At 43.4% G+C, this 26,333-nt stretch overlaps 1 protein-coding gene across 5 annotated transcripts in view; it reads right to left on the bottom strand.

Annotated features, from left to right (window-relative positions):
- The window catches only part of EEF2K (eukaryotic elongation factor 2 kinase), a 32,752-nt gene extending 7,534 nt beyond the window's left edge, over nt 1–25,218 (bottom strand). Inside the window, exons 1-14 of one of the 5 annotated variants that reach the window (XM_082772910.1) lie at nt 25,069–25,218; nt 16,914–17,238; nt 15,015–15,065; nt 14,363–14,463; nt 12,534–12,594; nt 11,627–11,664; nt 8,774–8,945; nt 6,568–6,717; nt 4,599–4,731; nt 3,752–3,879; nt 2,959–3,160; nt 2,649–2,716; nt 1,797–1,874; nt 906–968 (exon numbers count right to left, since the gene is read on the bottom strand). In XM_082772910.1, the coding sequence (XP_082629036.1) occupies nt 906–968; nt 1,797–1,874; nt 2,649–2,716; nt 2,959–3,160; nt 3,752–3,879; nt 4,599–4,731; nt 6,568–6,717; nt 8,774–8,945; nt 11,627–11,664; nt 12,534–12,594; nt 14,363–14,463; nt 15,015–15,065; nt 16,914–17,159 (1,491 nt within the window). In that variant the 5' untranslated portion in view covers nt 17,160–17,238; nt 25,069–25,218. Of the gene's footprint in view, nt 1–905; nt 969–1,796; nt 1,875–2,648; nt 2,717–2,958; nt 3,161–3,751; nt 3,880–4,598; nt 4,732–6,567; nt 6,718–8,773; nt 8,946–11,626; nt 11,665–12,533; nt 12,595–14,362; nt 14,464–15,014; nt 15,066–16,913; nt 17,239–19,790; nt 19,811–23,789; nt 23,946–25,068 lie in introns of those variants that run through there. The other 4 variants (XM_082772909.1, XM_082772911.1, XM_082772913.1 and 1 more) reach the window with 4 other exon arrangements.
- Nucleotides 25,219–26,333: the final 1,115 nt, after the last annotated feature.

The following is a 26,333-nucleotide window of genomic DNA, read 5'->3' as shown; positions in this document are numbered from 1 at the left end:
GTTAAAAATACTTTAAATGCTGCTTGCATTCAACAATTCTAGAAGAATGAAAAGTAACTATACACAAGATGATAGGCAGATACATGTACATGTATTGATGTTTCTCAGAATGACCAACACAAACAAGATCAAACAACTTTTCAACCTCATGGGTGGATGAGAAGTACTAGCCAAAAAGAAAAAAAAAATCCTATCTGAAAGCAAGCCATTGGATGTACACATGAAAACACAATAGGGAAAACTACTGACACAGAAATTCAGCCTGTTAAAGCTGTTTCCGTTTCCTGAAACCACAATACATAAACCACTACAAGGAAATTTGTAAAATAATATCTGATTAAATTATCCATTGCTGTCAAAACTTCCCCCCCCCCCCTTTCCTTGCAAAACAGAATTGCTCAAGTTTATAGCCACAGAAACTAATTATCACAGAAGCTGTATTTTGCAAGATCATAGATGTCTGTTTTTCTAGCTTGGTTAGATATACAGTGTAGAGAGCCATTGTCACATATTTCAAATACTGCAGGTTTTGAAAGTCTTGTCCAACCATGTATAAAACAAGCTGAAAAAATAAAGTGCAGAAATTAAATATCTAGTTAGGCAGAAAAAAATCCGTAGAACTACAATTTCAAGTGGGAAACCCAGGCAGAATTCCTAATTTATATTAGGGACCAATTACAGAGGTGACAATTTATTCATAGTTTTCCTTTAATGGAAAAATAAAGGCAAAAACAAACAAGGAAAGAATGTAGAGTGGTTAGTTGTTATAAACAGACATTCTGCAACTGAAAAGGAAGGAAAATTGACATCTGATTTAGTGATGTAATATTAGACAGCAGATGAGTGGAACAAAGGACAATCTGAGTGGTAAACTCATTGTCTATGAACATTTCTGCTTTATTTACCCTTGCAGAGCTTCCCAAACTGTCTTCATCAGATTCATGTCTTCGGTTGTTGTTTGAATGGCCCTATGTTAATGTAAAGATTTGCATCATTTAATTTACAGCAACTGATGCGTGCCAGTTACCCTTCTAGACTACTCCCATCCAGCAAAAATAATGGAGACAATGATCAAAATAGTTTCCAATGGATTTTCTTCTCTCGGTGGTATTATAATATAAAAAGGAACATGCTGAAACAGTACAGAATATGGCATAACCAGGCTTTAATCCTGTAAACTATATATTCCATGACAAATACCTTGCCAACTCAAACGTGACAAAAGGTGTTATCCTTGGAAGCAATACTCTCTTTCCTATCTACAAATTAAACATCTAGTTAAGGTATTCAGGTAAAGAAACATATCTTGAAGTTTTTACTTTAAACGAGTAACCAACTAAGCCCCAGGAATTCTGAAGGTGAATGTTATTAACTGAGAACAACATTAAGTTCTGTTCATTAACCTCAAATCATGTAACGTCATAGAAAGTAGAGAGGTTAAGCGTGTCTGAAAACAGGTCATATTCATGGATTCAATATGACAAGAAGCTGGCTACTAATCAATGTTGCTCAAATGCAATACAGAACACTTTAAAAAAACCATAAACATACAACATTCAATCAAATGTAATGTTTAAAATTAAAGTCCCCATTACAAACAGTGTTTTTCCTATAAAAGTGTCATTAACATTCCCAAGAAGAATAAGTAATTTTGCAATGTGTGGGAGTTTCTTTCCAACTGCTTTTTCCATTTACAAAGTCTAGATCAAAAGGGATAAAAATGAGATTCTTCTGTGGAATCACTTCAAGTACGAACAGAAGGCCCAATTCTGTTAAATCCACAGTCAGGTTCTTACCCTATCTCTATGATCCAGATCTTCTAACTCACTTCTTTTTTCACTAGGATATCCACTGTCTCCACCATTTTCAAAATCCTACAGAAAATGAAAAGAAAGCATTGCAGAATTAGGACTGCCCTTTGCAAAGATCTCAGCTTGATGCTTCCCAGAGAGCAAAACTTCTGCTAGGTTCAATGAGGTATGTTGGGATACTGGATGAAAAGGATTGTATGTTGTGCTGACAGGCAGAATGGTACGTAATGATCCAGAAGGCACTGTCCAAGTTCATGTTCCTTCTTAGATACATAAAAAAAATAATCAAAGACTTGCATACTTGATCAAACCCAGAGTCCATTTAATGTTGTTTTCAGTCCTAGGCAGTTAAAAAATAAAACAATTAATGGACAGCCCCTGGTATTGGTGCCCTGCAGTAGGGAAAAATCTCTTTGTAAAGGGATTATCGCAGACATATTGCGGTCTCCTCAGTTGAGGTTCTCTAACATCCCACAGTACAAATATTTGCAGAGACCTAATCAATGGGGATTCTGTTTAGCCTTCATATTATATCAGCTGGCAAAAGTGCCCAAGACACAACATGCAGGCAGGGGAATAGGTACACACTAATTATCTGTGAAAATAAACCAGATGCAAGTAAATTTCTGGAGAAAAAAACAGATAGACAATTATTTTAAAATAAAGTGTTCTTCCATTATTAAAAACTAGCAAAGCCATGCAGGTAATGTGACCTGCAGCACTGAAAGCAGGGTGACAGCCTTCACATGCTCTTTCTGAACAAAGCCTTCCAGCCATCCTTCAAAGAGACATTCATTAAGGAACTGCAATCTCATTTTCTGATGGAAAGACACTTACCCTTTGGTTATCAAGCTGATCATAGTCTTTGTGAACCAAGTTATCTACTTCATTAAACACTGGCCAATCTAGGAACAAAAATACATACATCTTATTTTAAGGATAACATGCTTGATGAGAAAGCTCTAGATACCATCATCTTACTTTTATTAGTTATTTTACAAAAGCATCCCAAAGATACAAAAACATTAGTTAGCTACACAGAAGTACCTGATTAAATACAACATGCTGAGTATTTAAAACCTGTGTAATTAAACAAGTCACCGCCAAACATTCTGGAACTCCCAAGTTACATATGAGGCTCACTCACGAAGCATGTCCATCTTTTGGCTGTGAGGTGTTGCTGAAGAAGGAGAGCAGGGTAGAGAGTCAAATGCCACATCGCTCATGCTCTCATCTCCAGAGTTTTCAGACAGGCGGGACAGCAGAGGAGGCCGACTACCAGAAATTGTCCTCACCCGGCTGCTGCCACATTTTTCCTCTGTGCCACGTAGAATTGTCTGAGCAGATTCCTTGGCAAATTAACAAGAAAATCTTGTGAATAATGCTTCACTGTATTCTGAGTATGCTACACATGCCAACATGACTGCATATCAGGGGCCCTCTACAAGAGTGGGGGGTAAATACACACACATTTATATAACTATTTGCTTTGAGAAGTTCTAGACACCAACAAAATTTCAAGTCTTAGCATTACTTCAGTCGTAGAGAGCTCTGTTTAGGACTGAATTTCATTCAAAACTTTTCACCAGATCCCAGTCTCACAAATATCAACTAAAGCTGAGGTCAGTTAAACACAAACAGCTCTATTCTTTATTCTCCCTGAATTAGTGTTGTGACCTACAAAACCTACTAATGATTTCGGCATTCAAAGATTAACTTGGTCCTAAATGTGTTTGTCTTGCAAGATTCCCTATTAATTAAAGTTACAGCATGAATTCAGAGCCTAGTGTGGATAAGTCAACTTTAAACTACTTTATTAGTGATTAATCTGCTTTTATCTGCCATATAAATAGAATATTAGAGTTTTATTTACAGGGCTTTTAAAGTTAAAATAATTCAGCTATACTGCTTAGCTACACTTTTTTCCATCAAGCACTTACAAGCAATTTGTTATTATAATCCAAGGCATCCTTCTCTCTGGATGAAAGATCGAATGGTGCAAGGCCCATGCTTTTGCAAATCTTGTTGCAGGAATGAGAATGAAAGAATAAGGCCATACCTCGAACACCTGTGGCATTGAAAAAAATATTCAATAAGCTTTTTACTTAATGTTTATATGATGGCATACTTATTAAAAGATAGAAGTCCCAAATAATTTTCTAAGAAGCTAAAGGCAAAACTAAAAGGAAAAAAAAACTGTTTCATACTACTGTGCTCAACCTACTTTCATTTTCTGCTTTAAATCCTTTAAGTGCTTTTTAGCCTCTCTGAAATACAAAGTGAAAGTAGCCTGCAAATTCTTCAGAAACTATGTATGCACAGAACATAATAAACCAACGAAACTGGATGCATTGTTAAGAAAGAAACACGTGCCTAAAACTGATCCTGCTTACAAGACTTGCTGTGTCCTATGGATTATTTAATGTATGGACACATGGAGCTTTAAAAATAAGCAAAACTTACCTCTCTATATTCAGCAGTATCCATTCCTGCAACACGGCAAGGAAATTAAAAGAAACGATCATTCTCACATCGCAGGGAGCTACTTAATTTCATTACTTGTCTGGTCTAATAGTAGGCCAGCAGACTTGAGCCAAGATCAGCTCCCATTTTAAATCTGCCTGTGTGTGACAGAAGTTCAAGGACTGCTTACAGTATAAGTTCTGCAGCTGTTTCCAAGGCCCTCAGAAAAGTGCCTGCTTGCTCAGCCAATAGCTGCTAATCAGCATGCAGCAGGAAGAGAAAATAAGCATCCACTAGCTTGTCAAACAGGATAAGCGATTTTACCTAGGTTGCCATCTCCAAAATCTGTACCACTCTCTGTATGTATCTGAGGGTCTGTGTAAAGATCTCCGACTCCCTGGATATCAACAATAATGAGCTGGTGTCCTGAGCGCTCAAAGGTGAAGTGACTGAAGGCCTGCAAGGAAGCATAGGAAATGTCTGAGAAAACTCACCCTTGAACTACCGAGAACAGCAACACTTACTGTGACCACTTACAAATGGCCACTAAAATCACGTAACAATACTAGCGAAACAGAACTGGTATGAACATCATGATGAAAACAGTAAGAGACTAAGAGGATGTAAGGGATTTTTATCCCTACATATACACAGTGTTTTTTATCGCTACGTAGTCACAGTGAGATTATGCTTTCGTATAAGTCCCGGTTGATTGGCTCAAGTGAAATCATGCAAATCAAGCAAACAGAATTTGGCCGCCAATTTTAAGCAAGGGCCAAACAGAAGCACTAACAGTCCCTGGTAAATTGTTTTTACTAAATACTGCCCTTCAGACTTTATCAGAATATCTAATATCCTATGCAATGGCTAAATTCAATGTTAAGAATTTGCTGGGGAAGGAGTAATTGCTCCCCAGGGTCCAAACAGGGAAGGCAATTTCAGATGCATCTACTAAACACAAAGGATTATCGGTTGCCTCCGTGGCATTGCTTCTCCAACCTGGTCCTGCCCAGAGAAAGGTTGAAAGAAGTAGGGTGAAGGGCAGGAATGGGAACATGCAGGGGGGACTGCTCTATTCCTCCTTGCAGTACTGGACATCCCATTTTCCACTACAGTCTTCACCTTTAGAAGTAGGGAGCATGAGGTGGAGGGAATAACAATGGGCTCTGGAGCCAGTGCAGAATCACTTCTGCATAAAAATCCTGGCTGTGCCTATGAATCAACAAGCTCTGCAGCCCTCGGACACTGCCTCCTGCTGCCAACAGGCAAAGCTCTGGCCCACTTTGCAGAAGGAAAACACGAGCATCCCCTGAATTCTTCTTCCACTATCTGCCTTTACATTTGTGTATCAGATGGTGAAATGTATGTTCGTACTCTTTAAATGCTGAGTTCCAAGTATCAAGTATAAAAAGCCCTTTTCTTTGGCATAAAGCTGAGACATTAGGATCTTCTGGGAAGGCCTCCAAAACACTGCTGCCAGGCCTGGGGGAGGTGAGTGGTGGTGATAGACAAACACTTTAAGTGTAGCAAGTCTCACAGAACACTTTGTTCCCAACTTGTAAAAGCACAGCACTGAACATAAATGTTCTGCTTACGTTAAGTATCATACAAATACCTTAAAAATAGGGGGGGAGGAAGTTAAAATAATATAACCCTCAACTCCCAGTTCAAAAAAAAAAACAAACAACAAAAAACACACTTTTGCTATGCTGATCACTTTGCATTCTTGGCCTGTATTTTAAAAAGCTCTGTGAAACACAAGAATTCCCAATCACTTTAAAACTGTAGCTGTATTTCTATAAGCAATCTCAGATTCACTTACTCAGAGGTTGTGTCTGAAAAACACAAATTGTTATATGTAAATGTGCTAGATGTTTGTTTACATCAGTTAGGTATCTGCCACTTCCTTTTGTGTATTCCTCTGAGGTAACAGCAGCCTACTTAGTACATAACACATGAGATGTCTCCCCTCTGCTTGAACTTGAAGCGAGTTTTAAGAATGTTAACGCCTGTAATTGTAACTAGAGGAACAGGGCTTACAATTTCTGAAGAGTATTAACCGTGTTCAACGAAATTAAAAATCAAGTGACATTGAAATGTGATAAAAAAAATGCTCGGCACTTGAAAAAGCACACCCCAAGTAAGGGGAAGACATACTGCAAAAAGAGAAAATAATTTGGCATTGTTCTGGAAAGGCTGCAATTTCCTCTGTTGGCAGTAATGCAAAATCTCTGCACAGAGCCAACAAATTGCTTGCAGCAGGCTCTATGGAAAGCATTAAACAAAGCCTCACTTGCGGAGTAAGACGAATGTTGTCGTCTCGCACAAATCCAGAATTTGAGTTGTATTTGATGTATTTGCCCTCAATGTAATGTTCCAGATGAAAAAGAGGCTTTCCAGGTCTGTTCTTCATTTCAATAATACAGGTCTGTACTATATCCACCTGGGAAGGGAAGAAAAATAAACAATGACTAACAGAATACTGCCTTCAGATTAATGTGTGTGAATGCTCCAGCTGTGAAAACTTTGCCAGCAAAAGAAGCCAGACGGTTGCCAAGATCTGCCTGTTTAACAAGGGGGTGGAGGAAGAGTCATGTGCTTCTTAGGTAACTGGGGAAATTTCATAAATTAAAAGCAGTCACTTAAACACAGACCATTTCTGCAAATAATCACACTGAAAAAAATTTAGTGAAAGTTGCCTTTCTTTTTATTTCCTTGGGTACCTTAGGAGTGTGCTGCAAAGAGTGTGCTCCAAACAGCAAAACATACAGTAACTACTGCACAACTTGTAGAAATGCCTCTTCAAAGGAGGACTGAAGACCCTCTACCATTCACATATTTCTGTATCTTGCCCCACCTCCACACAGACTATCCCAGAGGCACTCCTAAAGGAGAAAGCATCACAACTTTCCTGTTGTTTGCATCTTTCTCAGGTGGCATTAAAAACTTATCTAGGTTCCTCTCTGAGCACTTCACCCTATGTCTCGTCTTGCTATTTTGTGACAGTTGTTATTTAACCCTTGTACAGAAGGCAATGCACATAGTCCACAAATTCAGAAGCACTTCCTATTTTTGACAATTAAGTTGTCAAAGCCCCCACGTCGAGGCATACATTTTGACCCAAGCATCCTGTCACATCTCACACGTCACTTGCAGTCTGTGGCACAGTCAAGAGCAGGACCCAAGTTCCCACAGCAGAAGCACAGTTCTGTCCCAGTGTTTGCTTCCACTCAACTGAAGCCACAGTCCAAGTCAGGCATTCGCTACCAGCAGTGGATTAAAGCAGCTTATGTATCACAGATTCACAGAATTTCTAGGTTGGAAGAGACCTCAAGATCATCGAGTCCAACCTCTGACCTAACGCTAACAGTCCCCACTAAACCATATCCCTAAGCTCTACATCTAAACGTCTTTTGAAGACTTCCAGGGATGGTGACTCCACCACTTCCCTGGGCAGCCTGTTCCAATGTCTAACAACCCTTTCGTATGTATGCTGATACATACCACAGACACAGTGAACAAAGAGGAGAGACTGGCTGAGAATGCACGACAGTTGCAGTCCTTCATCCTTGTATTTTAATTCTTGTCTTTTAACAAGCCGATTGCTCTGGAGATGGTTTTGTCTGGGACTCAAAGATCAGCTTTGACCAGCTGCTATCCAGCTTACCACCATGGAAAAGTGCAGAGCTATACTGGCTACATTTATAAGACTGTATAAAATGCTTACCATGGACACCAGAAATATGATCCACAACACAGCAGAACCCCTCTTCCCAAATCTTACGTGTTTATGCACATCCCTTGCAAAGAGGATGGGAACTTCTCTTGATGTCCTAAGCCTGGTCTGACACACTAACCACCTGGCAGTTTCATATGTCTTAATGCTTTGTAGTTAACACAGTGTGCTGACATTATCACTGAGTGACCTAAAGAAGACAAAGGTACAGCATCTTCGTTTTTTGGAGAGTTCTTGACTGTTCCTCAGAAATCTGTATCTGAACAGCTTCATAATGTTACCCAGGTTCTCAGCTCTTCTTAAAATCAATGCTAGGGAGGTGTCAAAACGGGCTTACAAGACTTAAGCACTTACCTCACTGGAGCACTAACAGTTAAATGCTTACTGAGACTGCTGCTGGCAATAAATAGTCACATCTCTGGTTATCTGAAAAGCAGCTGGGCAAATATCAAAAAGAGCAAGGCAAACACCATTTTATTTTGGTCTTCAGTCAACAGCTGAGAGCAGTCAAATATTCACAAGCCCACGTGACTAATTTTGGATATGCAAAGCAATTTCTGCATTTACTTCGTTAAAAACAACTACCATTTAATGGAAAACACAGCAGGGCAGAAGACTCAACAGTTACATTTAATAGAACATGAACAACTAATCCTCTCTAAATACATCTGAAACCTATCTAATAGAAGAGCAAGACCGATTTTTTGCATAGCATAAAGTTTTGCATAGAAAAGATTTTGCATAGCAAGAACTTTGAACGTACCTGTTTTGGTGGTTTGTGCCGATTGTACTCTTCTCCCCAGAGTTTTGCTTCCATCTGAAGTCGGACATCCTCAAAATATACCTCCCTGCCTACGCTCTCTATGTACTGCTTGGCAACATAGTTATAGGCACCTTTCCAGTTCTGCGTGTGTAAGAAGTTGGACAGCTTTTTCCTGAAAGACAAACCAGTTTCTGATAAAAAGAAAACCAATAATTTTAATTCAATTTTCCCCTTTTCTCTGTCTCTGCCGACAAAGCCAAGCCATGGGATCAGGATTACTCTCAGTCTGGACTGGATCTTATGTTATATACCAGATATTTTATATGAAAAGCAAAGCACAGGTAGGGAGCAGAAGAACAAGCAACATCCTGTATGAATGGCTGGGTCTTGCCAAAGTGCCTGTTTCATTTGACTGCTGCTTCTACTTTGAACTTCCTCCTTTTCTGATTTCTTTTTCCCTCCCCACACCCAGAAAAAACAGACTGAAGGGTTGCTGCCATCTTAACACCCTGTTCTACAGCCAGCAATTATTTTATGCAGAAATGAGCAGGGAGTGGCATTTCAAGTAAACTGAGGGAAGACAAATCTCTCCTGTAAGAAGAGCAAACTGCTGCTTTCTCAACACACAGGTGATAACTATCCAGTATCCCCACTGTTCCCAGAAAGTGGAGTGCAGATGACAGTTCTTCCTCTGATTTTAACTTTTGTTCATGTGCAAATCTTTAATCCACAGATCCCTCAAGAGTGAAGAAAAAAGACTGACAAGAGAGGATCTGCTGGCTGCCAAGAAATAGACTAAGCAGTGGTTGTAGAAGATGCCAACATTCAAATCAAACAGGGAAAAAAACGTTACCAAGGATTTCAAAGCAGTCAGTCTTCTATCCCAGAGCAGCCAGATCAATTTATATAGGACACACAGGGAAAGGAGGAAAGCACTTCTCCCTTCCTTCCCCTCCCCCAAATGACTTAATTCAACAGAAAAGCTGGCAAAAAATGTATTAAAACCCATCTACTGTGGCAGCAGTCATACTGCTGGACACCCCAAGACAGTCTGATGGGAGAGGAGTATGAAAGAGTACCTAGAGTAAGGCATGGCTGGCTACCAAGCAGTTCTACTCTGCTCAGTGACAATCAATGGTTCTGAGCCTTCCTCGGTGCTGTGGCAAATTGAACATTTTGAGAACTCAGTAGCAGCAAATGCTCATCCATCCCACTTCTTTCTTCCCTCTCTCACTCCCAAGACCTCGGTACAGAGCTAGAAGTGCACAGAGGATCTAAAGGAAAAGCAACTGCAGATAGTCTGTCATCCTGCAGGGATAGACAGTCACTGTAACAGAGGCCTTGGAAAGAAGGAACAGGTGAGGTAAGAATTACAGCTACGATTTGAAACTTCTCCAGTTCTCTGAAGAAATAAATTTATCTCCATAAAACAAGCCAGCTCATGTGCTCTTCTAAAGCCAACACTCTGCAGTTCACTGAGCCAAGAGCAGCTAATGCTGTCAGTTCAATGACTAAAGACTTGCAGAGTTGCAAAAATCTAGAAGAGAGCTCCAGATGGGAAATATCAGCACACACTGAGAGTTATGGAAGACCGAAGAGCAGGAAGCTGACACACAACTTACATACTTTCTTTGTACAATAGATTAAGCCACAAGAATAAACTTCTGTCTGTGTCACTACTCAAGATATTCTCTAATGTGGAATTTGGTCATTCAGAAACAAGAACTAAAAGCAATGTCAGCAGACTAAGATTTGTTAATGTCCCAGGCTTTTATACTGCTGTTATCTATCTGGCTTTGCAAGAGCAGAGCCACCAGCATGAACAGATACCAAACCAATACAAAACTGAAGGACTGAAGGATTACATTGCCCCCTTTTTCCTCAAAGTTCAAAGCATCATGTTACTGTCATTCAGGAATCTCTCTTCCCAGAAGTGAAACCAGACCTGAAATGCAATTCCTCCAGATTCTGCAGCTGCAAAGAAGAGGGGAGGAGGCAGCTTAAACACACACATTTTCCAGGAAACATTCATCTTCAGAGCCTGGAGAGGGTGGAATGCTCTACTTGCACAAACCGATTCATAGCCAGATGCTGATGCCCACAGGCACATTTCCTAACACTCTCTGAGGAAAAAAAAATGTTCCTCCTCTGTCTTCTCCCACACTTCACCATTCTGGAAAGAATAACTATTAGCGTTCAAACCCTGCCTTACTCAGAACAGGATGACTGGTACACGTGATCCAAAGTGAACTGCGAGAATAGCCCTCTTTACCGAGGAAGGCCTTCTGAGTTGAGATTGCATGATCTCAACTGTTCTTCCCCTTTTTCTGTGCCTAAATATGGGCCTGAAGCTGGCCTTCAGGCTGCACACACAGTCTCATACCAAAGTCAAAGACATAGCACACTAGGAACCCAAGAAAAATGAAACAAAACTGCTGCTTCTGTACTTTTATGAGTATTTTGCCTCCAAGAGATGGTGAAGATAGCATTAATTTATGAATTGCTCGCTGAAAGGCTGATTATACTTGCTGGAACTGGGCATAATTACATGTTATCCATCCCATCGTGGTTCCAGTAAATGCTATGGATTGGCTTTTCAAAGCAAGCCCACTGGATGCCTGCATCACACTCACTTATGTTTCCCTTAAGACAATGCTCTGCTTTCTGAACCCTACTCCCTGTGCTGCAGATGGAGTCGCACAAACAGGAATAAGTGCCTCAGCTGTGTCTTTCAGAAATGCACAGCAGGGAGCTAACGGGGAGCTGCACTTTACATAATTTCCACATCTATGAGAAATTCCAGTCACCACAGAAGAACACAGTGCAACAAAGATAAAGTTAGCAGACACTTACGTTCTGAAACATTCTCGCATTGCTCCACGGCCAAAGGGCTAGGGAAAAGAAAAAACAAAAACCCATCATTGTCATGTCCACAAAGTTAATTTCTATCCAATAAGAGACGCAACCATGTCCTCCCTCTTTAGAAAGTAGTTCTCAAGCAGGAGCTATGCCATATCTCTACCCTTAAGGAAAACTGAAAGCCCACAGGCCATTTAAAACAGGAATTTGGGGAGAAAAGACATTGGGAATAAACCTTCTTCCTCAATATCCCATCAGCAGACATTCTACGGCTTTTAAAGATGCCATTTAAATTCTCTCTCCAGTTTGGAATCGGCTCTGTTGCAACTGCCTAGTGCAGCTGGCTTCAGACCTCAAGGCCTCCTCATTTTGGCTTCCACACAGGATATGCCACACAGAGCAGCACTGCCCGAGACATCAGATTCTACATCAGAAGCACAGAGCAAAGTGACTGCAACACACTACCAATCCTGTGATTTAACTGGAATATGCAACTAGCTTCTACCCTCGCATACCAAAACTTCAGTCTGTTTTCATCATAAGATCAGAAATTATTTGGAAGCACACAAAATAATAGGCCTATTGCCAGGCAGGGAGATGAGGCCAGCAGGAAATGGGAGGGCTGAGATGGGAAAAGACATTTCTGGGAAAGAAACAAATGCCTCTAACGCTGCTGATGGGGAAAGGCTGACTCCATGTTCTACTCTATTCAGTGGAGAAAAGGCTGCTGGGATACCAAAACATTATGGATGAACCAAAATATATAAAAAAAAATAGAGGATGTAGGAGAAGAGAAGAATCAATGCTTTTATATACAAGACAAACGTTTTGCTGCCACTAGTCAGTAATAAGAAGTGACAAATTTGACTGCTAATAAACATGAAGGACTGCGTGATCTTACTTGTGAAGCCATCTTGATGAGAACTTCATCTTCAACCCAGTTCCCAGTAACTGCATTGTACCTACAAAATCAGTAGTTACAATCAGAGTCATTTAGGTTGGAAAATATCAAGTCCAAACATCAACCTAGCACTGCCAAGTCTACCACTACACCATGTCCCTAAGCACCACACCTACATGTCTTTTGAGTACCTCCAGGGATGGTGACTCAACTACTTTCCTAGGCAGCCTGTTCCAATACCTCACAACCCTTTCAGTGAAGAAAATTTTCCGAATATCCAACCCTGGCGCAACCTGAGGCCATTTCCCCGTCCTAAAGTTGTGCCTCTTAAAAAGAATGCAGAGGGAATGCAAATCCTCCCATCCCAGGCACCTATCCTTTCTCATCTCCAACTGACGGCTTAAGAGTCCTGCTGCCACTCTACACAACTTCTAATCTTCCCACTGTGCTTTTGGCCTCCTTTGGTGGTTAGTTCTTCAGGTGGGAAAAAATAAATACTTACAGTTCTTCAAAGGGACACACTGAATCCTATAGATGATGAACAGACTGCTGCTGAAGCTAAACTTTTGCAACACTACAAAACAGGCCTCATGTGCTTTGGCATTAAACCTTACACAGCCTTACCAAGCTTACATAAACCTGGGTCTGGCATGGAAGCTGGCAAGACTGTTGAGGATGTGAGCAGAATGCCGCACTAGCTACAACTGTGAAAAGCAGAGGGTCCAAAAACTTCACAGCACTGCACCATGAGAGGAGCATGCCTCTGCACAAACCCATGGTAATACGGAGTAGGACTCTGGTTTCTCCCCACCCCCTTAGCTCCCAATACAGTAAAAACCAAACTGAGAACCACAGTGGCTGAGTCACCAGCACATGACGTTCCAGCTAACTCCCCCACCCTGCACGGAGCACTTCATGCACAGACACCCCAGGTATACCCCATGAAGTCTGCAACACCCCAGTCTGCAGCAAGCAAAAGGGAGGTGGAAACAGAAATATTAAAGCCATCTCGTTTTAATGGGGTATTTGAGAAGTCCTAAACCAGTACTATCACTTGAAGTATTTTAAAATATGCAAACTATTTCAGGACTGTGTGGCTGACCAGGGCCAGATGCTGTCTACGGGGAAGAAGAGCACAGTGTGACAGTGTCATTAGATGGGCAGGGAGGCCTTCCCAAACACTGATGCTAAGGGGTAATTAACTGGCCTCTAACTCCTACCCGTTTCACCCAGAAACCTGTGTCAGTAGGGTAAAAGTTTTGGCAAAGCCTGTGCTAAAGCACTGAGAATAGTTCATGGGCCAGACTCTGTTTCAGCACGTACACCATGCTGAGCTATTCTGGGCTTTATAAGGATTTAAATTCCAGCCACATGCAGCAATACTGCATGGATAGGCAACAGTGAAACAGCTATTCTGGGAAAGGCACAGAGCGCTATGCTGCTTTTTTCCAAACTACTTAAATTTTAAGTACCCCGCCTCTTTATTGGAATTTATTTCCTTATTAGATTAAGTTTACAGGATTAATAAATCAATTGGAAGTACTTTTCAGCCTTGTTTCCTGTCTGTATGGCAAAACTCAGACACTGCTTGGGTGGGAGAGAAAGAAAGAACCTTATACTAGTTTGCTGAAAGGTTTATTTCTTGAAAGCATGCAGTATTTAATTAATGCAGTATTTCTGGGAGATTCAGTTAAGACACTCATTCTGGACATTATTGAAAGGTCTTCAGCCATCTAATTACACATACTCTGTAACACACAAACACAGCCCTTGCAGAAAACATCAGATTCTGTTTCAAGTCAGCACTGAGAGCACAGAGACGTACAGACCTGTAGCGAGTGGCATGTTCTGTCTCAATGTCCTCAAGATGAAATTCTGCCCATGGATCAGGCATGTGCTTAGCCTTCTCAATAGCATGTTTCCAGGTTTCCTGAAGAAGATACAAACTGGCAGGTTATTTACAGAAGACCACCCTGATATTTTATGGTTTCAAGTGTAACGAAATAGATCAGAAACATCAGTATCAGGTTTCAGTTCAATTTGCATCATCATAAAGTTATTGAGAACAGAATCTGGTCTAGTATATACCAAATGTAATTTACAAAAACTGTAACTTTCAAACATCTCTAACATATGCCATACATAACAAACAATAAGCCACATGTAAATGACATTAATTCACTTTTGTTGATTTGACATTTAACTTTCTGTAGCTAACAACATATGCGGGTAGCATAAGCAAAGACTATCAGCAGTAGAGCAATATGAAGGAGGAAAAAATGTTCTGAGGGCCTTAGGTATTACACACTGCGCTCAGCGTAAGATACAAGAAATTAGCATGTTCTAATCTTGATGACTTATGGGCTGAGGCAAACAGTTCTTTCAGATAAAATAACGTACAAAAAAGGGCCATAAAAAGGAAAACAGAAAAAAACTTAATGCATCTACTATATATGGCGTTTGCATTTTGTTTTAACCTACCCGACTACGGTCAACCACAGAGCCGTGCTTAGAGCGATGCTGTGTGTCATTCTATAGGACGCATGAGAAACATAAAAGTAGGAAAACACATGTGATAAGACAATTTAGTGACAAGTAGTCTCCCCTCTCTTTGTTAAATAAAAAAATAACTTTTTTCCACTTAAAAACCACTTTTTGCTTTAATTCCTAATTTAAGTTAATTCTTAGAACATTTGTGAACAAATCTTTTTGGGTAAGCTGATAATTTCTTATTGGCAAATAAAAGTGTCTTGCTTAATAACTAGCTAATTAAACAGAGGCCTGTTTAAAGGCACAGAGCTGGCAGCAACCCATCTGCATTTCATCAGCAGTGGCCCACACTGTCATCAGCTTTGGGGTCTGATAGGTGGATTCTCACCAGACCAGGCTGCAGTGGTTTAAGATGCTGTCAGTCCTGGCTGGCTGTGTCACTCTGCATTGGAAGCCACTGTTTCTGTGACTTGAGCAATGCACGGGGCCTTGCCTGCTGCACATCTGAACCTCATGCACCTTATCTGTGATACAAACAAAGATACCAGAGCAGGTCTCGCAAAGCCCAAAGCAGAGGCATGCACTATGTTCTGCTACCCCTGCTGCAGGACTTGAGCTTCCAGCAGAAGCAGCACGATAGCTTAGAAAGGAGGAAACAATTGCAGTTTTAGTCCTTATCAGTTTTTTCTCTGACCATGTGACTCAGAACTCCGATATACTCTGCAAGCTTAGAGGCAGGTATTGAATATTAAAGACTAAGCTCCCTGCAGGTCTTAACTTGCTTTAAGCTTTTAACTTGCATAGCATAGCATATATTAAAATTTGACCCCGTGTCTATACTGAACTTCTACTCCTCACTTTCCTTGGGGATATGTACATTTTAATGCTTTTATTAACTAGCTTTGGTAAAAGTCTTACTGCAGACAAAAGTTCCACTTTTATTGGGTTATTTAATATGTTAGCTGACTGAAATAAACCCTCTGGCATCTCTCCAGAAATAAAGCATGCATTAGGCATAGCCAAGATTATAGTCTATCTATTACATAAACAATGTTAATACTTAGAATAATAAATGTATTAATAAAACACAATAAATCTCAGTCTGGAGAAAAACTGAGGGGCATGCCAGTTGAGCATGAACAGTGCATACTTCGGATATCTAACCCATACAGTGACCATCAGTTCTGTTTATGAGGCTTCACCTTCTGCAGGTTCTCCTCCCTTTGCATGGCCCTGTCTGTGCAAAGGGAGCGGGGGGGGGACAGGACACACTGCCAAGGAAGCGCTAACTATGGCCCTGCGACCTCTCTGCAGTACTGTGCCGCTCACTTTAAAAAGGTCAGACGCTGCTCGAGGGCACCATCAGGAGCTACTGCCAGTGTGACACTTCGTGCCCAGGCACATGAGCCAACAAGTTAAAAGTTCCCAAACAAGCAACTATAGCCCAAGGACTTGTCATTACAATTTTATCATTCACAATTTTATTTGTCCAAATTAAAATACTTGGGGTTTTTAACTTACTTGATTTTGGATTTTGCCAAGTATCCTCCAGCAGGCTTCAATTTAGCTTACAATAAATATAATTTTTTAAATCTCCTAATCAATGTGTTGCTTTTTTAGTAGTTTGATCATAATGGCAGTGAATTTGTCTGGATTCTGCTGCCTTTGCAGGTAAAGATCTCTCACTGAATTAAAAGGGACAGTAAGCAATTCAATGGCAGTGTCAGACTACTGGCTCAATGGAATTAACTGCAGGTGTGGGGAAAAAAGAACATTTTTTTTTAAATTGAAAAGCATTAGTTAAAAGAAGAGAAGGAGTTAGGGAGCATTTCCCTCTCATGCTGACTAAATGAAAACAAAATGTTACTGAAGGCTGGAGTCAGCACTTACCTTAAAGCTAAACGAGTTTCTAGGAGAAGAGCTGGAACTGTACTGTTCAGTTTTTGCTAAGTTGCTATAGTAATTGTCAACTTTGATACTGGCAGACTTGTTAGAAACTGGATCATCAGTTATTGGACAGATATAGTAGTTGTCTTCATCATCACTATCAGCATCAAGATAGTTTCCAGAGTTCACTTTAGTCGATCTACCATTATCAATCCCTTCCATACGAAAAATAAGGTCCTCGTCTGCCATGTTTGCAGGAGGTTGCTTTAAGTCCTGCAATGATTAAAGCAGCCACTATTCCAATGCACATGCAAATGGAGGGAAGAAGCTGGGTAGGAGAGAAAAAAAAAAAAAAGAATGAGCTATTATTAAAAGAACAAACCATGCATGAAATTGATGTCAGCACGCTGGCAAAAAAAATCAAAATGAAAACACAAACAAATCTCCATATGGCTGTATAAAAATAATCCCTGAGTACCTACACGTGGTTTTGATCTCCTCACTGCTAGATCTGGGTTTCCAGAAGGCACTCAGTTTATAAATTGCTCCAGGATTGAGAAAGTAAGATAACCAAACACAGAATAATACTACAAAGTCTGAGAGACTGCAAACACCACCTGCTGCCTATGGGTGATGTGTGGTAATCTCATCCTCTGTATGTTTTTATTCGTTGTCTCTCAAATGCTGAGTTCCACAACACCAGCCTTAGTAACTTGAGGAAGTTCTGCCTTCAGTACATGGTTTCCCCCAGAGGCAGGACTTCGCACTTCCCTTTACTAAACTTCATGAGATTCCTGCCTGCCCATTTTTCCTGCCCGATGAATTTAATGAAGATTTGCCAGTCTTTTAAGTGCTCCCATCACAGCAATCCTTACATGCACTTCTCCATTCACCTGCAACAATCGTTACCAAAATAAGGGCTTCCAAATGATGGTATGGGTAGAAAAGGATAAAAGGAAAGCAGTAATTTATTTAGGGAAGTTGACAAGAACAGATCCTGCTATATTTTCTTTATTTAAAAGGTTCAGCTAAATCCAGATGCTTCTATAATCAATAGCAATTGGTATATGGCAAAAAAACAACAACAACAACAAACACCACTACATTTTGAAGGCTTAAGATGTCCTCCCACCAACTTAAATTTGCCCTAACTATGTGATAGCTTCCCCCTGCTCCAAATGCTTCTACAGCTCCCCACTGCAATATAAGCTCATTTCTCTCCAAGGAGGCTATAACCCACATGGGTTTTCTTCTTCTAATGATTTGCATTATTTCAACAACCCAGGTAACTGCAGCCAATGGAACAGAAGACAATTTGAAGCACGCTGGATTTCAGACTTTTAAAGACTCTGCAGGGAGAGCACAATCCATCATTGCTGGGGCTGGGAACCAGCCCACAGTCAATTCCCATAATCCAACTCAGCATCTGCTTCACACAGGTCAGGCACCAGCTAAAATTACAACTGCTCTATTTCTATCACATGGAGCTGAAATGAAAAAATATTCTTCAGTTAGTGGTTCTCATGATTAACAAAAGAGGTTAGAAGCTCAGCTATTTCAACTTTTTAGTAGCTTCCTCAATTGCAAGAGAACAGAATAGGTAAGGTTTACCTTCTTCTGGCTCCTAGGTCCAAAATTAACTAAGCAAAATAACAGTTTAAAAAAAAATATATTAGCCATATAATGCAGGCAGGTCCTGAGTTTTTATTAAAACCTGCTCAACTATTTCTAAACCCAGAAGGTGATGTTTTAGGTATGTATTTCACTGAGGCTTTTTGACACATCAGAGTAAATGATGTTGGGTTAAAAAAAAAACATGGGGAGTTCCAGGTTGGTGCCAGAACAGCAGCTCTGCAGAAGTGCCCATCTCACCACAGCTTGTCCAATCACCAACACCACTTCCAGAGAGACAGAACACCAGCGCTGTACAGCCCACGGGTGACAGACGTATTATAAAAAACAGGCGAGTCAAGGGAGTGTTTTTCCTGGAGCTCAGGTTCCACCAGCAGCCATCTCATCATGGGAATGTTCCCAGAAGCCTCCGCCCAAGAAGTGGTGATGATTCAGCAGAAGTCAAACAGAAATAAACTCCAGCAGCCCCGCTCCTTCACACGTTACCAGCTATGTCAACGCAAAGAGGCTTCCATCCTTTGCCACTCGCAGCCCTGGGGCTGCAGGGGTGCCCCCGCTTCCCTGCTGGAAGTCTGGAGGAGATGGGAAGGCACTGCTGGGGAGGCGCAAGAGGGTATTCAACCACCCCTTTTTCCTTCAAACTCTTGTGCTTTTCATGCCAAGCCTGCTCATGCTCAAGCCCCCACCTACAGAGGTGTCTAGCTATCGAGGAAAGCATGAACAGCCGGATTGCAGCAAGGCCACAGTTCATCTAACAACAGCTGCTGCAAAGTAAAGAGCAAAGAGACCCGCACAGAACATCAATCTGCCCCTACTTGCATGTTTTTCTAATTGCTGGTAGGGAAGACTTTACACCCATATTTTTTTCATATTTTCTCAAACACTGTTCTCTCCCTCCAGGTTTCAGAGGCACTTCCTGATGTCCCCCAGGGATAACACCTGCTTTTGCCAAAGCTGGTGGCTGTCTGTAACAACGACCCAGACACATCAGCAGCTCAGGCCACACTAAGGAGAATGAACAGACTGAAGTGGAAGTACCTCTGTGCCATGCACTTCTGCCAGTTGTTTCTTTTAGCGAGAGCACAACATACAGCTGATTCCCTCAGCCATACCCTACGTGGAGCTTCCCAGGTCACTCCACAGTTTCCTGGTACGTTATCAGCCAGCCACTGCCGAGCTCTACCAGCAAACGCGACCACGATGGAACTGGCAGCAAGCAGAGTCCGACCCCAGCTCCCTCAAACTCACCAGAATGCAGTGCCCAGGCAGGAGGCCTGAGAGCACCACCCCAGCACAGCCCCTTCCACACGTCCTGTGGCGAGCTGCAGGCAACACCCTCCCAGGAGGGCTGGGCTACTGCTTGATTTTACCAGGCATCCTGCTCCAGAAAAATACCAAAGCAGATTTACAAACCATATCATGGTCCTTAAACTACTATCAGGGCTTAAGGGCATCATTCTCTGTGAAGGAATCAAAAACTGGCAGCACAGCTGCAAGGTTCTACAGCTATTCAGATTAAAGGGAATATTTCCTCTGCCTCCTATATAGCAAGGATTTTCTCCTCCTTTTAGCTATAATTACTCACATCGCTGTCCTGCTTGAAAAGCAGGACAGGATTAGATGAATGCAGTAATCACACAGATCTTCACACAGATTTAGCTGCACTTAAACAAATATTTGCTGGTGCTTCAGATGGATGCTGGGAGCATATTACTGTCAGGTCTGCCTGTTTTATTCTTCATTAGAGGGCAAAAATAAACTATACAAAGCAGCATATCTTGGTTCGTTTCACACAATATATAAACTAAAAACCTTTGTCCCTGGATCTCTGACAACTACAGGGACCTGAGCTTCCCACACATTGCACTTGATCAGCTCCCAGTACTAAGGAAGTCTCAGCCTTCCTGCAGACACTGGCCTAACAAGTATGTGTGTGTTACAAGCCAGAGAAATGAGACAGGAATAATCACAGTCCTTGGAAGAGATGGAAGTCTACCTGGATGCTCTGAAAATGCATGCACTCACCAAGTAAAGGGTTAGTTAGTGTTTTGAAAATTTAGCCCTGGAAGTCTAAGGCCAGGCTGGATGGGGCTTTGAGCAACCTGGTCCGGTGGGAGGTGTCCCTGCCTGTGGCAGGGGTTGGAACCAGACAGTCTTTAAGGTCCCTGCCAACCCACACTTTTCTGTGACTCTACCTTGGCTATGCAATAGCATACAACTCAGACACTTCTAAGTGTCTGATCAGCCACTTCATTCCAGGGTAACCTCACCCAACCAGCTCCATCAGGGATTTCCACACAGCTAGCCTAGGAAGGACAACAGCAGAACAAGGTTTTCAGCTTAGTTTCACTGCTGTTCCTCAGCTCTCTGCTCCTCCATCTCGAGGAAACTGTACCAGATAAGTACAACTCCCCAGCAGCGTCCATAGCTGCAGGCCTTACAGCACAGCTACCGACAGATGGTCACGGCAGAAGCGATGACTGAGCGTACGGAGCCTCCTCCAGCACCATGCAGGGCTGGTTACTGCTGTTCTGATGGAGGCAGCACTCCTGCAGCTTAGCACTCCATCTGCCTCGGGCAGCACCAGCTACAGCAAGCCACTGCTGAAGGTCTGAACTCAGCTGGCTTTGCGCTGAAGCAGCTCTGGAGCACTCGTATAATCTTTCTTGCAAAGACCATGTGAGAGCAGTCATTTATGGAATGAGGCGGTAGCCCATTACAGAAGGGGAAGGCATCCTCAGTTGCCCCTGCCATTTTCATTGTGACTGTCTTACCAGAGGCTACCAGGTGCTGGAGAGCAAGGCGTGTGGTTGCCAGCATGCACTAACAGATGTAAAACCATGCTTCAGGCACCAGACTGACTCCAGGCTGTACTGCTGTCCTAGACGAGCATAGTGCCTCTCAGCTGCTGTCCTGCACTCGTTTCTACTACTGCAGTCAAACACACAGCAGCAGAACCACCAGACAGACCCTCAGTGTGTGAGGGGCAGCAGCAATAGGAATGCTGTTTCACACAGCAGAGGTTGCAAGCATTCACGATTTTAGTGATTTGCTGCATAAGTGGAACATCATTGCAGAAATCATTGTGTATTTAAAACTAACAGCGTTGATAAAAACCTCTCAGTTTTCCTTGGAACCATGTTTCTTTTAAAGGACTCATGTTTACTTTGGAAGTGTGTTTACTAAAAATTGTCCTCATGTAACATGCTCTTTAAAACAGAATTCCATAACCAAACCTTAACTACACAAGCACTGCTCTACATCTCGCAGTTTATTTGTTCAGAAGTCCTACAAAAATGCCTGCGCTTCATTCCAAGGCTCATATTCTGTGTTGCTGCCTTACGGCATAAAGCCATGCTATCTAGGAACTCCCGTTGCTATTGCTGCTATGCTTTGATCATTTAGTCCCTAATATCCGTGACAGAAGCTTTCCTTGGGCTAAGCAATAATCACACCACACTGAAACTAGCCCACAAACCTGCATTAGCACACCTAACCTGTAATTTAAACCACCAACTCCACTCTATTTCAAAAACGTGTCCCATTTTTTAAAATCAACCTTGTCCTATGCGATTAAAATTGCAGAAAATTTAAATATAGTCATTTATTAGATCAGTTCATGTCTGTATTAATTTTGGGCTTTTCCAGTGCATGTCTGAAGTGTTTTTCTCTTGACATTATATTCAAGAACCACACTACTAGCAGGGGAAGGTGAGTTGCAAGGACAATATATTATGTTGTCAAACATAGTGCATATGCAAACATAACCAGAGGGGAGATTTCACATCACAGTGCTGGTAATATGCTGCTTATTTTTGTACGGTGTCTGTTGTTATGAAATGCTGCTGGTTTGGCAGGGCCCTTGAGCAAGACACCTCAGCAGCCTCAGCATAGAAACCTGCTTTAATTCATCCTAAAGAGGTGAGGGATGGGAAGGCTCTAGTCACAAAATAAGGGAGGACTGGAGCATCCCCAACTATTTCTTAGGGGCTGTCCCGGCTCAGACACAGTCCTCTGCACTGCTTTAGCACAAGGCAGGGGAACAGAGGCTGCTCGTGGACAGAGGGACTCCAAACTTCTTTTGTAGGGTCAGCATTAAAGCAAGAATATCCATCTCCTCTCCCAGGTATAATACCAAGTTCTTTTGGTTTAACACCACATCAGCTACAGCCACCAAGCAGGATACCTGTAACAGCAACAGGCAGGCTTTTTGGAAATAGAATTTGCTATTTTTAGATTAACATTATTTTAAATTACCAATTTGAAATTTAACCTAAGCAACTCTAAAAGCTGCACACCTTACACAGAATGGTTGTTGTTGATCATTAGGAACCACAGACAAAGCCATGCAACGCGTTCCAGAACAACCCCACTGGTACGTTGGTGTCCTGCAGCACAGCACAGAACTGCTGCACTTCCAAAGCATGTCCCTGATCCCTGCGAACCGAACGCCTACTGCCACCTGCACTGTGCACCAACAAGAAAACAGGTTCAGCGAGTCAAGGTAAGAGCTCCAATAAGAAAAACAAGATTAATTTCTTTTTAAAAGATGGCTCAACTCACCAGGTACCTTTGACAAACCTGGTGTCACCAATCACAGACCTCCTAACGAGGAGCCCCTGCTCCAGGGCCTTCCAGTGTGTGACCACTGCACAGGCAGTACTACAGCCTGCATCCAGCTGCGAGCCCAGCTGGGACAAGGCACTGCATCAAAGTCTTGGACAGCAATGGTGCAAAATTCACTGAGCGAGCGGGCGAGTCCATGTGCGGCAGTTCAGAGTGCAAAGCCCCTGAGACTCAGGCCCCTGAGGCACACCACAGCTCCCAGCACCCAAGGGGTTGTTGGCACTGAGGTGACTCCTGACTGCAGCCCAGGCTCCTGCCAAGCACACGAGCCAACACTACTGTGAGGCCAGCCAAAACACTGGAACACAAAAGGACAGGAAGGGAACTTGCAAGTTACCATCAACATTTCCATCAACAGCTTTGTTATTTCACTTGGCGTTCAGTTCTCCGCTTCAAACACACCGAGCAACCACCTATTAACGCTGTTTCCCGTGAGCAGCGCTCAGCGCCCCAAGCCGTTTGCCAGCCGCACGCTGTGGCGGCCGGACCCCCAGAGTCCACCCCGCAGAGCTCCCTGGGGGCGTATCGCGACAAAACTGCTGTCCCCAGGCGAAAAGGAAGGGGCGAAGACACGAAGATACCGGACTACCGCTTCCAGGCCACCGCGACGCGAGCACTCACCTTGTAACGACTCCACCCGGCCACGAAGCTGCTCCTTTTCTAACGCCGGCTGCTCTCGCTCCCTCAAACCGCCCGCTTCGCCTCACCCGGCCCCCAAAAGCACCCACCGGGACCCGCAGCCCCGCTCGGCTCGGAGCGCTCCCGCTACCACCCCACCGCCGCCCGGCCCCGCGCAGCCGCCCTGTGAGGGCAGGCAGGAGGCGGGAAGCGGGGCCGCCCCTCGCTGACAGGAGCCTTCCGCCCGCCCCGCCTCAGCGCCCCGGGCGGGCACACGGTGCCCGCCCGTCTCTGCCTTGAAGGAACCGCAGCCAAACTGACGGGAGAAGTCTACCAGATGGCTTTTTTGTTTGTTTGTTTTTGTGAGAAAAATGATGAAAAACTGAGGAGAAATTATGCGAAAATGATGAGAAATAGATGAGAAATCCCAGATTGGCACCGTTAGGTGGTAGAGGCAGGGGGATCCTGAGCCTGAAGGGAGCTGGAGGGAAGGCAGCTGTGCTGGGAACCAGCGCTTGACCAGGAACCGCCACAGCTGATGACAGGAGTGGCTTCCCATCCCCTTCATTTCAGTTTCCTCAGAGTTTTGGAGCCAAAAGGTGGATTCCACGGAACAGAGCCCCTGGGCTGGCCCCCCCAACACCAAGTCCCTCAGGGGAGCTGCTGTGGGGGCTCCACACACATAGGGTCAAGTCAAATAGCACAGCATGCAATTTCCCTATAAGAAATAACACAATTACACTCCAGATTTCAAAATCCAAAGACCTCAAACCTCCTCAAAGTTTCTTTCCTAAAGCATTCACTTTCTGGGTTGAAAACGTCCATGGCTAAACTTTTCCTCAAGCCAGAATTTGGGGAGATTTTAAACAAGACTCTTCCTTTCATGGGTTATACAGAAATTAACATAAATAGGTTCTGGCTCAATTGTATTCCTTGGCAACCTGCTGAGAGACTTTCACTCTTGTTGAATCTTGTATTCATGTAAATAATCCTCATTAGTGCTATTTAGCAAGTGTTTTAGCTATTTGCTATTTAGCAAATAACACTGCAAAAACAAGGGGAGGCTACATAACCAAGACCAGCCGATGTCAGCATGCTCATTGCAACAGACCAAGAGCCTGTGGTGGCATCCCAGGCAGGAGGAATGCGCAGCCATTGCTGCTTGGTGGGCCTGGCAGTCAAGATCACCTTCAGGGGAAAAACTGCTGTTATTTCATCAGCAACACGCACAGCAGATTCCCTGACTCTCTGCCACGCACTACCGACCACCCAAATTACTTACATCAATTAAACCGCAGCTTAATGCAGGGACTGGAAGAAGCAGCAAGTGTCTGCAGCAACACTGTCAGCTGTTTGGGAGCACCTGCAGTTCTGGCAATGGTCTCCAGCGCTGTGCTGCGGGTGCAGGTTTGTGCAAGGACATAAAGCAGAGAGTAGCCTGAGCTGTTTTATGCCACATCCTGTGAGCACTGCACTGGTCCAGGAGGAGGGTGGGCTCACCAGATTAATTGTGAAGGCCTGGTTGAGGCCAGATGCTGCATTCCCACTACATGAAAATGTGTGGTAATGGTTTAAAAAAGGTCACCAGCTGCTGCCGTAGGGCACTGATAACAGCCAAGTACTGCTTACTGATGTGATGTATGAGCACAACTAAACAAGTCACAGCAATAACTGTCTCTCAACACTAAATTTTAAATACAGAACATCATTTTGGGACCCAGTGGCGTATGGCTGTACTATGCTGTACAGCTGCATGAAGAGTGTTCTGCTAGGCTAGGAAGATAGTTGGGTTCCATTAGCTCAAGCTACAGGTTTTTCATAATTTTAAATAAGCCGTCTCTGATACCCTGGGGCCAGGCTGCACTGCTTTCCAGGCTTAAGTCTAGGGCTCCTCTTCTCTATAGCAAACAATCAGTGATGACAAAAAAAAAAAAAAAAAAAAAAAAAAAAAAAAGATGAAACACGAAAGCAAAGCCTACATTAAAATTAGCCCACAAACGCTACATCCCCTGGGCTTAGTTTTCTGTTGGGATGTTTCATAATACACCCTTAACACGGTTCTGTTCAGAGACTGCCATTTCAGTGAACAGCAGCTCCCAAACACTTCCAGAGCAATGTTGTTCTGTGCCCACCTGACGATCCAGGTGAAACACCGCCCGTACCTCCCTCCCCTGCTGCCTCAGAGGCCGCGCTGCCCCCGGTCACGAAGCCGCTGCTCGGGGGCGCAGCACCAGGCCCGCTGCTCCCAGCTGTGCCCCGGGGCTCCCACACCGCCGCAGCCCGCCCGCCTCCCGCCCTCCTCCGCCAGCTCAGGGCTCGGGGCAGGCGGCTCCGGGGCCACGTCTGCAGCCGCCGGGTGCCGGCGGGGAAGCGGCGCCACCTGCCGGGTGCGGGCCGGGCCGCCCCCTCCAGCCGCCGGGCCTGCAGCGGGGACAGGGGGCGGGTGGTGGCGCCGCCCCCCGCGGCCCCGAGCCGGCGATAGCAGCGCCGGAGCGCCTGGGGGCGGTACCCGTGGAGATCCCCGGGGAGGGGAAGAGTGGAGAGGGG

Source organism: Aythya marila (assembly GCF_965140915.1).
Source record: "Aythya marila genome assembly, chromosome: 15".
Taxonomy (NCBI): domain Eukaryota; kingdom Metazoa; phylum Chordata; class Aves; order Anseriformes; family Anatidae; genus Aythya; species Aythya marila.
This window is presented reverse-complemented; position numbering and strand designations above follow the sequence as displayed.